This window comes from Spea bombifrons, chromosome 3 (genome assembly GCF_027358695.1).
Source record: "Spea bombifrons isolate aSpeBom1 chromosome 3, aSpeBom1.2.pri, whole genome shotgun sequence".
NCBI lineage: Eukaryota > Metazoa > Chordata > Amphibia > Anura > Pelobatidae > Spea > Spea bombifrons.
In genome coordinates this window covers 42595270-42608473 of record NC_071089.1, presented here as the reverse complement: position 1 = coordinate 42608473, position 13204 = coordinate 42595270, and the positions used below count along the sequence as shown (strand labels likewise).

Sequence of the window (13204 nt, the reverse complement as noted above, 5' to 3'; positions counted from 1 at the left end):
GTTTTCTCACTTTAGAGAGATTCCGATTCTTTGTTAATTTGTATATGGATTATTATTATACATGCATCATCTTATTCACATTGTTCTTGTATTGCTTTGAAACAATGGCCTGCAGCACAATACAACAAAATAGGCGTTTCCAAAAACACTGAAAGATGCATGTCTCAAAAGGGGTGACTGTGCAGCACTTTGCATGGTGCATGGGTAACATAGAATATGTGCAAAACAGAAAAAACAGACAGATACCAGTTTCTTTTGTCTTGATTGCCCCTCACAGCCATGGCTCTGCATTGGGACCTGTTTTACAATTTCACACACAAAATAATTACATTTAATTTAATCACTTTGTCTATTCATTCCCCCTATTTCCCCCTTCTGACTATGTTACAGCACCCAGCGATGCAAACGCCAAATAAGTAGCAACAAATTAGTGAAGTGCTCCAATTACAGGAACATCCAAATGAAGTGACATACCCCTACATGTGGGATATTGCTATACTCAAGGAGTGTCGCTAAATAGAAATCGAAAGCTTTTTCTGTTCTTTCACATATCCATGCAAAACTGCAAGATAGATGTGAAAAAAAAATGTATTACCCAACTTGGAAAGGCACTGCTATGGAATCAGCTACATGGAACCTGCCCCTATTCAAATTCCCTATGTTGTCTAGTTTTCAAAAATATATAATTTAATGGGATTTAATTTTCAGATGTTTCAGGGTCTAAATTGAAGCATGCACATATCATTTTTTAATTCCACGTTTGACAAATGATATATGCATGCTTCAATTTTGATCCTGAAACATATAAAATAAAAGATACACCTATGCAAGTGAGATTATTAGGATATATTGTTTTTATAGCGTCATCATCATACCTGGAAACTGCACTGCTTCTCCAGGTCAACACCCGAATCCTCCGGGTCATGGAAGCGGGGACTTAACAGGCTGCACTCCCCGCCTATTTCCCCTTTAAATGAGGGTGTTTCCTGCAATGTCAGCGGGAACGCCCCCTGATGTCAGCAGGTAAGGCCTCCTGACCATAGCAGGGAACGCCCCCGACGTCAACATGCCAGCCCACCGAACTTTGTGCAAGTACGGTGGGCTGGCATGTTGACAGTAAATATACTGAAACACAAAAAAAAATTATATATATATATATATATATATATATATACCGTATTTGCTCGATTATAAGACAAGGTTTTTTCCAGAGCAAATGCTCTGAAAAATAACCCTCGTCTTATAATCAGGGTCGTCTTATAATCAGACCTCAAATAGGTCTGATTATGAGACTAAGATCCAGATCCCCCGCAGCGATGCAGGGGACCTGGATCCTCCTGCGTTAACCCCCCCCCAACTTACCGGTGCTTCTGAGTCCCCGGTGCTTAGTCCGGGCTGCGTGTAGAGCTCTATGCGATACAATCGCGTAGAGCTCTACACGCTTCCCGGACTAAGCACTGGGGACCCAGATGCAGGGGACCTGGATCCTCCTGTGTTAACCCCCGACCCAATTTACCGGTGCATCTGAGTCCCCGGTGCTTAGTCCGGGCTGTGTGTAGAGCTCTACGCGATATAATCGCGTAGAGCTCTACACGATACAATCGCGTAGAACTCTACACGCTGCCCGGACTAAGCACCGGGGACTCAGATGCACCGGTAAGTTGGAAGGGGGGCATAACACAGGAGGATGCAGGGGACCTGCATCCTCCTGTGTTATGCCCCCCCCCTCCAACTTACCGGTGCTTCTGAGTCCCCGGTGCTTAGTCCGGGCAGCGTGTAGAGTTCTACGCGATTCGCGTGGAGCTCTACATGCTGCCCGGACTAAGCACCTGGGGCTCAGATGCAGGGGACCTGGACCCTCCTGTGTTATGCGCCCCCCCCAACTCAGAAGCACCGGTACGTTTGGAGGAGAGAGAGGGGGTGTTAAATGGGGGGTGTAAGGCATTTCTGGAGGCAGAGTGCTCTGTGAAATGCCTTTTAACCCCTTTAATGCCACTCTGCCTCCTGAAATGCCTTAAACCTCCCTATTTGCCACTCTTCCCCATAATATGCCTTTTAACCCTCTAAGTGCCAGAGTGGCATATAGGGTTAAAAGGCATATCATGGGGCACAGTGGCATATAGGGTTAAAAGCAATATCATGGGGCACAGTGGCATTTAGAGGGTTAAAAGGCATATCATGGGGCACAGTGGCATATAGGGGGTATAAGGCACTTCTGGGGCAGATGTGCATAACTGGGGGGCAGGTTGGAAAATAGAAGGAAATAAAACCAAAATATTTTTCTCAAGCATAGCTTTTATTAAAAAAATTGTTTAAATGAATTAACATTTACTGGTAAAACTTTTTTCCTATAGGGTCGTCTTATATTCAGGCTTTTTCTTTTTTTCCTAAATTAATATTAAGATTTGGGGGTCGTCTTATAATCAGGGTCGTCTTATAATCGAGCAAATACGGTATATATATATATATAATGAAAATGGGTTTAGCAGTATTAGTCCAGTAGAATACTCAAAAAAAGAGTACTGCAGAGTATGCAGTGATACCTTTTTTATTGGACTAACATAATATTTTAAAGAAAAGCTTTCGAGAGTTTCAGAAAGAAATGCCTTGCACAATTTAATGAATAATAAAAACATCATCATTAAGCCAGCTGACAAGGGCAGTTCAGTAGTCGTCATGAACACCCAGGACTATATTGCAGAAGCAAACAGACAGTTGTCTGATGAATTCTACTGCAAAAAACTGAACCAGGACCCCACTAGGGAATATACAGAAGATCTTATTAAACTTATCAGATCCTTCTCAAAACATATGCAACAAGAATTAGAAAATCTTGTGCCTCCCATGCTGCCCAAAATCCACAAGCCAGGCAACTCAGGGCGACCCATTATTACAGGTATGGGAACTCTTACTGAACCAATTTCTGGCCTTATAGAAAACATTCTTAAGACCCTAGTTAACAACACTGAGATCTTTATACAGGACACCACAGATTTTCTTAATAAACTCAGCCAAGTCACAAACCTACCTGCCAATACTATACTTGCAACCATGGATGTGGAGTCTTTATATAGTAACATCCCACATAAAGATGGTATTGAGGCCTGCATTAAATTCCTCTCCTCCCACAGTGCCACAGACAAATATGACAGTGAAGCTCATAGAATTTCAACAACACTAACTACCTACAAATGACCAGGACAGCCATGAGCACCAAGATGTCACAACCGCCTGAGTGGAATGAGCCTTGAGACCAGAGGGAGGTTCTTTATTACCAGCTTTCTAGGCTTCAGAAATAGCGGAGATCAACCATCTAGCTATAGAGGACCTCATAACGCTAAAACCGTTCCTAGCTTCGGAGAAGGAGACAAACAGATTTGAAGATCTTCTCCATGGAGCAGTCCAAGCATCTGCGTACATCCAGGCAATGGAGCCGGTGTTCCTTGTTATTATCAGGGTGAGGACAAAAAACTGGAAGGACAATATCTTGATGAAAATGAAAATAAAATGGAGAGAGACTGGATCTCAGCTGTTCTTCTGATGTTAAAGCTTTTAACAGGACCATCTTCCAGGTGAGAAACTTGGTCGGGATGTCTTTGAGAGACTCGAAAGGAGGAGAAGTTAAGCTAGATTCAAATTCAGGTCCCAGGAGGGCACTAGAAGCTTCTTAAACAGACAAAGTCTAGAGATGGCTTTCATGAAACAAGAGATGCAAGGATGCACGTTCAACTGTTCATTCGATAGAGAGCTAAGAGCTGCCACATGGACCTTCAGGGTGGCTGGAGAGAGACCTTCATGAAACCCTGCTTGAAGGAAATCTAGGATGTCGCTGTTACATAGTTACATAGGTTGAAAAAAGACCTAAGTCCATCAAGTTCAACCCTTCTACCTAACCTTCCTATTCTTGATCCAAAAGAAGGCAAAAAAACCTTAATTAAGCTACTTCGAATTCTGACATCAGGGGAAAAAAATTCCTTCTGGACTCCAAGAGGCAATCGGATTTCTCCTTGGATCAAGAAGCTCTAAAATACTAATGTTATTCTATTTATATCCCTGTATGTCATTCCTTTCTAAGAAAATATTGAGGCCCCTTTTGAAGGTATCTAACGTATTGGATAACACCACCTCCCTTGGAAGTGAATTCTATACTTTTATTGTCCTCACTGTAAAGAATCCCTTCCTTGGAAGGTCTATATTTTTACTAACGTCTTCATAAAATGCTAATAGGTTGGTTTGACAAGACCGGTCTTTCACAAATCCATGTTGACTTCTACTAATTGGATTATGGATCAAGATATGATCTTGAATGTATACCTTTAGCAACCCTTCAAATAATTTCCCCACTACCGATGTTAAGCTTACTGGCCTGTAATTGCCTGGTTGAGATTTTGATCCCATTTTAAATATGGGTACAACATCTGCCTTGCGCCAATCTAATGGAACTATGCCCAAGTAATAATGGTTGGGCCAGATTTAGGCTTAGCTCCTTCAGTACCCTTGGGTGTATACCATCTGGTCCAGGGGCCTTGTCTACCTTAACAGTATTTGATTGCTTGAGCACTTTTTCTTGTGTCAGCCAATCCCATGTTTGCTGCAACGGTTCCGTAAAATTAGCCAACAGGGGCTCAGTCATTAGTTCTTCCTTGGTATAAACAGAAGAAAAAAACCATTTAAGATGTTGGCTTTCTCTCTGTCCTCACTAACCAAATTTCCAGTTTCAGATAATAATGTACCAACATTCTCTACCTTTAACTTTTTTCCATTTACATACTTAAAAAATTTCTTGGGATTGGTTTTACTTTCCTTGGCAATAAGTTTCTCATTTTCTAGTTTAGCCATTTTAACCTACTTTTACAGGCTTTGTTGACATCTTTGTATGCCATAAACGATACTACCGACCCCTCGCTTTTATAATGCTTAAATGCCATTTGTTTATTCCTTATTTCCTGTTTTACTTTCCAAGTAAGCCACAGTGGTTTTGATTTGTTTCTTTTGTATTTGTTTCCCATAGGTATATATTGGGATGTGTAACTTTGTAATGTGTGCTTAAAGGTATTCCATTTGTCCTCTGTGTTTAGCCCAGAGAACAATCCATCCCAGTCTATACATTCCATGGTTGACCTTAGCCTGTCAAAGTTTAGACATTTAGAGACATTTATTAGACATTTAGCCTGTTAGAGACATTATCCCACTGGAGCCGTCTGCTAGAACACCAGGAGGAGAAGGACTTGTGGATCTTATCATAGCAGAGATTAGTAACTTGCTTCCGGCTTTTCATCAGGGTTTCAGCCACCCAAGTCTGAGAAAAGGCATCCAGAGCTAAGGGGTGGCCTGCCGATGACAGTGAATAAAACAGGGGCAGTTTCCTGTTGGCTGCCGTAGCTATGAGGTCAGTCTGTGGAGTTCCCCAGTCCCTCGTGATCTGCAGAAATGTCACATTGTTCAGGCACTATTCTCTTTGAAGCAAAGATGTTCTGCTGAGGAAATCTGCCGCAATGTTTTCCTTCCCATGGATGAACACGGCCGAAAGGTGGGAGAGATGGAACACGTCCCACTTCCCGTTCTTCTGAAGAAGAGTTCCCAATTGAAGACTCCTTGTGCCTCCCTGCTTGTTCAGGAAAGCAACCACCATGCGATTTCCTTACAGAATTCTCACTGCCTTTCCCCGCAACCTGGACTGCTAAGAAAGTAGTGCTTTCCAGACTACTAGAAGTTCCAGCACATTGATATGAAGGTGACGCTCCTGGTTTGACCAAAAACCTTGTCTGAATTCTTCTTCCATCATGGTCCCCCAACTGGATAAACTGGTGTCTGTAGAAACTACTGTCCAAGTAGGCTCGGTCCAGACCAGACCCAAACTCAGTCTTTTCACTTGAAGCCACCATCTGAGGGAAAGGGGAAGGCTGTCTGGATTAGCAACCTTCCTCGAGAGTGCCGGAATGGATCGATCCCATGTCCCCAGGATGAAACACTTTAGAGGATGGATTTGAAGAAGGGCCCATCAAGTGAAGTAGACACCATCATTTCCAGAAGGTGTATGAGAAGCCTCAGACTGGTGAGACGTCTGGATAGAATCAAGCAGGTAAGGCTGGTGATATTCTGAATCTTGTCTACCGGCAGGAAGATCTTCTGACAGGAAGTATCCAGGATAAACCCCCAGGAAGTATCCGGGATAAACCCCAGGAAGGGGTTTCTGTTCTGGTGGGAAGCAGACGGGATTTTCAAAAAATTGATAATCCATCCCAAATCCTGAAGTAGGCAAACAGTCCTGTGAATCTGGAGAGCTTGCTGCCAGAAGCCAGTCATCTAACTAAGGGATCACTTTGATTCCTTCTTTTCTCAGGAAAGCAACAATCCCTGGACAGCGAGTCCAAAAGGAAAGGCTTGGAACTGGAAGTAAAGAGCCCTTTTTGTAGTCGGAATGGCCACCTGAAGAAACTTCTGCGACCCCTGCCTAATGGCAACATGAAGATAGACATCTTGATAGACTGAGAGTAGCCAGAAAATCTCCCTTGGAAAGAAGCTCTATGGTGTAAGCCACAAAACGGTTTAGAAACTATGATTAGTCTGAAGTCTCCTGACTATTTGGGAACAACGAAGACATGGGAGTTTCAATGATCATGAGAAAGGTGAGGAATCAGCCCAGAACTACACGGGAGGATCTTGTCAATGATCTCAAGGCAGCTGGGACCATAGTCACCAGGAAAACCAATGGCAACTCACTATGCGGCCGCAAGGTCCCCCTGCTCATGAAAGCACATGTACAGGTCCGTCTGAAGTTTGCCAATGAACATCTGAATGATTCAGAGGAGAACTGGGTGAAAGTATTGTGGTCAGAAGAGACCAAAATCGAGCTATTTGGCATCAACTGAACTCGCCATGTTTGGAGGAAGAGGAATGCTGCCTATGACCCCAAGAACACCATCCCCACCTTTAATCATGGAGGTGAAAACATATGCTTTGGGGGTGTTTATCTGCTAAGGGAACAGGACAACTTCACCGCATCAAGCGGACGATGGATGGGACCATGTATCATCAAATCCTGGGTAAAGACCTCCTTCCCTCAGCCAGGGCATTGAAAATGAGTGATGGATGGGGGTTCCAGCATGACAATGACCCAAAACACATGGGCAAGGAAACAACGGAGTGGCTCAACAAGATGCACATTAAGGTCCAGGAGTGGCCTAGCCCGTCTCCAGACCTTAATCCCATAGAAAATCTGTGGAGGGAGCTGAAGGTTCGAGTTGCCAAACGTCAGCCTGGAAACCTTAATGACTTGGACAGGATCTGCAAAGCGGAGTGGGACAAAATCCCTCCTTAGATGTGTGCAAACCTGGTGGCCAACTACAAGAAACATCTGACATCTGTGATTGCCAACAAGGGCTTTACCACCAGGTACTAAGTTATGTTTTGCAAAGGGGTCTAATAATTATTTCACTGAGTAAAATGCAAATCAATTTATAACTTGTTATTTTTTTATAACAGCGGGCAAACATACAAAATCAAATACCGTATTGGCTCGGATATAGGCCGCCCCCGTATATAGGCCGCACCCTAAAAGTTTGGTGCTTTTTTAAAGAAAAAGTTTTTTTTCTTTAACCCCTTCGTGACAAAGGCTGATTTTCCTTTTTGTACCCTTCGTGACAATGGCTGTTTTATCGTTTCTGCGGTGTTTGTGTTTAGCTGTAATTTTCTCTTAACCCATTTACTAAACCCACACAAGTTATATATTGTTTTTTTCAGGACAAGAAGGGCTTTCTTCAGACACCAAAATTTTTTTCATATGATGTAATTTCCTATAATAAAAATATTAAAATATGACGAAAAATTGAAAAAAAAAACACATTTTCTCACTTTTATTTGAAAAATCTTTTATTCATCATAAAAAACTACTGAAAAAACCTGCTAAATAGATTCTACTATTTGTCCCGAGTTTAGAAATACCCAATGTTTTTATGTTTTTTTGCTTTCTTCTACACGTTATGGGGCAATAAGTACAAGTAGCGTTTTGCTAATTCAAAACCATTTTTCTCTGAATCTGGTAATTCTGTCTCTATGTGGTATTTGGGGCATCTTTGAAGCCAGCAAATTAAATTTACCCCACCAAACCATATATTTTTGAAAACTAGACACCCCAGGGTATTTTAGATGCTGATAGTTTAACCCTTTCCATGCACTAATCCTACCACCAACCCTTGTCAAAGTTTGTGATAGTAATTGTTTTTGGTGTTTTTTTCACATACTTTGTACTTCAGGTGTGAAATTACAGCTCCTGGTATATGTTGCTGTCACACAACACCCCGATATGTGTCCAGCAACATCTCCTGAGTACATTGATACCCCACATGCATGGGTTTGTCAGATTGTTTGGGGGCAAAAGGGCCACATTTGGAACATGCCTCCTCAGCCGTATACCGCTGCATGGTAACAATTGCAGCAAAAATAGTGGGGAAGGAAAGGGTTAATGGTCCTAATAAAAATAAAAAAAACCTACAAAAATGTAAAAAAAAAAAGTAAAAAAAAAGTTAAAAAAAAAAAAAGTAAAAAAAAAAGTAAAAAAAAAAAAAAACCCAAAAACAATTGCCACTATGCAAGATCACTGTTTATGCAGTGATCAATGGCAATGAAGGGGTTAATATTAAATGGGTGGCTCTTATAAGAGCCTTTGGATCAATATATATATATATATATTTTATTGGGAATACACACTGATCTGTCTCTCTCCCTCACTAGAAGCAAGTGAGGGAGGGAGGCAGATCCAATACTGATCAAAGGCAATGTTTAGAAAACATTGCCTTTGATTTAGCAAATAATGATCACTCTTATGAGTGATCTGACCACTAGGGGTGCTATTCACTGGATGTCCATGACATCCAGCAACCCCCCCGATGATGTCAGCAGGCTCCGCCCCCCGGCTTGATGGGCGCCGCCATCTTGAAACACCGCGTGTGTTTCGAAGACACCGGCACCGGGAAGGTAAGTTAAGCATTTAGGAAGCGATCGCGAGTCGCTTCCTTTGCTAAACAGGTGTTGCAAAGATGCCTTGATACTGAGGCATCTTAGCAACACCAGCTAAGCAAAGGAAGCGACTCGCGATCGCCATGTTTGAAAGACGTGCAGTCTTTCAAACATTTTTTTTTTTGCTCCTAGGAGCGATCGGGGGGGGCCGTGAATGTTTTTTTTGGTGTTGCTCAATGCCTCGATGTCGAGGCATTAGAGCAACACCGTTTGAGTGAAAAAATCGATCACGGATCGATTTTTTCACCCGTTTAAAGACGTGCCGGTCCTGGCACGTCAATTGTCATAATCGTCACGATTTTGAGTGACGTGCCCGGACCGGCAATTGTCACGAAGGGGTTAAAAAAGCACCAAAAAAACCATGCTGCCACTGTCCTCCCCCCCGAGATATGCTGCCACTGTCCTCCCTCCCCGCGATACGCTGCCGCTGTCCTCCCTCCCCGCGATACGCTGCCGCTGTCCTCCCTCCCCGCGATCCGCTGCGCTCCCTCCCCGCGATCCGCTGCCCTCCCTCCCCGAGATCCGCTGCCCTCCCTCCCCGAGATCCGCTGCCGCCCCTCCCCGCGATACGCTGCCGCTGCCCTCCCTCCCCGCGATACGCTGCCGCCCCTCCCCGCGATACGCTGCCGCTGTCCTCCCTCCCCGCGATACGCTGCCGCTGTCCTCCCTCCCCGCGATACGCTGCCGCTGTCCTCCTCTGCCCCCCCTCCTCGACTTACCGGAGCAGACTCCCGGGTGTCTTCAGGGCCGGCGAGGGACATCTACGCAATACGCGTATGCAACTTCCGGTACCGTTACCGGAAGTTGCATTTGCGTATTGCGTAAATGTCTCCCGCCGGCCCCGCAAGACACCCGGGAGTCTGCTCCGGTAAGTCGGGGGTGGGCAGAGGTAAAACGCTTAGATAACCTCCCGTGCCGGCACCCCCCCCCCGTGGGAAGTGCTGGCAGGGGAGGCTGTCTGAGCGTATCGGGGAGAAGGATGCAGGTCCCCTGCACCGCTGCGGGGGATCTGTATCTTAACCCCGCTGCCTGCCTGGCGCCCGGGACTGCATGTCCCGGGCGTCGGGCGCTAGACCCCGAATATAGGCCGCACCCCCACTTTAAAAACTTAAAGTGGGGGAAAAAAGTGCGGCCTATATTCGAGCCAATACGGTATTTTTTTTCCTTCACGGTAGTGTGTATATATAAGAATTTTTTAATTTAATTTTTGAATAAAAACAGTGAATCAAATGTAAACGACCAGGATCCCAAACTTAGCATAGTACTTATATTCCACCTGTGAGACATATGTCTCATAGGGGGTAAACTGCTGGCCAACATGGAGGAAACCCAAACAACATGGCACAGTTACCACATTATATACTCCAAGAGCTTTTTGTGTTTGATGTGCAACTTACTACATCACATTGGTATTAAATTTGTAACCTGTACTGTTTTTGCCGAATTAGGCACCCTTTAAGCTCATTATAGCATATGCTTAGGAGAATCATCCATAAATAAAAATAGGTTTACTGTTAGTTTAAAAGGTAGCTAAAGACTCTCATAGGTATTTGATGGACGCCTGAAACATCTGTTTGCAACCACTTACAATATCATTGTTAAAAAAAACTAACTTTAGACTAACCCACCACCGTCCTAGGAACAAATAACAAAATCTATATGTTAATTTGATCAGAATGCGGACATATCTTATTTTATCATCAAATACTGTTCTGCTTACCAAAGGTGTCATGTGCTGGGCATAAGTATTGCCACGAACTACCCTCCGGTCATACATGATATTGCCATAATTGAAGACATCTTCATTACTGAGGAAAGACACAATGTGTGTTAATGTACAACCTTACAAAGTACAATATGTGTTAATGTACAACCTTTGTGACAATGGCTGAGTTTATTTTTTGTACCCTGTGGGACAATGGCTGTGCTCATGTGTAGCTGTAATTTTCTGCTATCTAATTTACTGAACATATACAAGCTATATAGATATATGTTTTTCCTTTCTTTAGATACCATTAATCTGATTGTATAATCTAATTTACTAATCTAATTAAAATAAAAGCACTTTTCCTTACTTTTATTTGAAAAATCTTTAAATCATCTATGACAGCTAATGAAAAAAACCTGCTAAATGGATTCTACTATTTTTCCTGCGTTAAGAATGTTTTCATGTTTTGTGCAAGTTATAGGGCAATAAGTACAAGGATAAAAATATTTTTTAATATTTAGAAACTAGTAAAGATACAATATAGGAATGCATATGAAATCATTATATGATGCACTGATTTTTTTCTCCTCTTATGCAATTAATGAATCATACATTAAAGGAAATGAGTAAAAACTTAAAAGGCGTACATTAGATATATACAGCATATATAGTATGCTCAAGTTAATATAACGAAAAACATTTTTATAAAAAAAAAAAAAAAAAAAAGAAGGTCCGATCATAGTATTCATTATCTGGAAGTGAGTGTGTAAAAAGGAAGGCATGATTGACTACCAACTGTATGCCAAAGAAGTGAAATGATGTTATGATGCAGAGATCCAATGGGCAAAGCCTCTCTATACAAGACCTTAAAATGGTCTCAAACATTAATGGAGATTCTTCTCTGCAGAGCAAATCAGTTAGGGCATTTGGTCACCTTCCACTCCCTCCCCCAGTGCAATGTCCTTTCCCTTTTCTATCACCTTGGTCTTTAAGGGTCACTGGAGAAGATAGGTTACCAGGGGAGTGTCCAGCAGAAGGAGGACTTATTGTGTTTATAAAGTCCTGCTAACTCTCTCTCTCTCTCTCTCTCTCTCTCTCTCTCTCTCAGTCTGCGTGGAGATGATCACAAGGGAGTGGTAATTGTATCACGTGTTTACAGGCTTATCCTGCTGTCTCTTTGTTATTTCCATTCAATCAATAAATAGATTTTTTGGTAACAGCATATACTAACTTATAGTAATTTGTATTTGTATTGTTTATTTGTTTAGCCTCTCAATAAATATTGTTAATTGCAGAAAACAAGGAATGTGGACTCTGACTTTACACTCAATAGTTAGTGGTTATTGATAGCATAACAGTATATATATATATATATATATATATATATTCATACAGTAAATGTTATTCAATAATTACAGTAAGATTCATAAAATACAGACACGTTTTGTTTATAACATTTGGCGAGCCAGGTAATTATTTTTTTACCACTTCTTGCTCACTTGCAAGGGGGGACAATCCAGTTTTCTCCAGATACAAGTGAGCTAAAAGGGACAAAATAACCGAACCGATTTTGTTTTATTTGCTTGAAGCGTTTTCTGCAATACGTCTCGGGCCAAGACGTGAGAGATCCTAAGAGGTAACCAGAGTGATAGGCAATTAGTTTCTTTTCTTAATTAGCTTTTCTTAATTAATTTTCTTAATTAATTTTCTTAATTAATTAATTAATTAGCATCATTTCTGGAGGATCGTGTTTTATCCAGACCGAGGATTCAAAGTGGGGTGCACACCATTTGATTGCCTGCAGTCTGAAGACACAAGTCGTGTGAGTAAATTATAATTTGGTTTTTTTGATATATAAGAATGGAAATTGTAGCACAATATGTGGAAGTTAGCACTTCTGACCCATTAATGGTGGAAAATGAAAATGAATTTAAACAAATGCATTGCTTGTGGTTGCAATGTGAGAAAGAGAATTGCAGAGTAGACAATAAGAAGTGGTGCCTGAATAAAGACAGACTGAAAATCCAGAACTGTATGAAGTTGCTGAAGTTAGAGGAATCAGTTGAACCGTATACTTGTGGGGCATACTCCTGTGGCCTCCATAATAAACAGCACAAGTAAATATAGTGATTGTCCAACCTGTCGATTAAATGGAGATTATGTAAGCACATTAGAGGACAATTACGAAGTGAGAGGAGAGTTGATATCATCCCTTAGGACATGTTTAGCCACACAAACCCCAGTTGCTGTATGCAGCCAGGGGGAAACATGTGCAGAAGAAGAAGAGGCACAAAGTATAGGAAACCGTATACTGGACGAGCTAGATAATGGTGGTATCCCTGCATTGACCCCTCTTGTAACAAAGCCAGCAATACCACAGTTTATGGACCCTTAATCTGTTTCACCTCGTGTTAAAAGTAGGACATCTGCCACCCTGAAAACTGCTAAAATTCTACAGCAGCAGGATAGAGATAAGGT

The 13204-nt window shown here is 42.1% G+C and overlaps 1 protein-coding gene across 1 annotated transcript in view; it reads right to left on the bottom strand.

The window, feature by feature from the left end:
- Positions 1–13204, bottom strand: part of RSPH3 (radial spoke head 3) — an 84291-nt gene that overhangs the window by 42550 nt on the left and 28537 nt on the right. Inside the window, 1 exon segment of the mRNA XM_053460881.1 lies at positions 10739–10826. Within this exon segment, the coding sequence (XP_053316856.1) occupies positions 10739–10826 (88 nt within the window).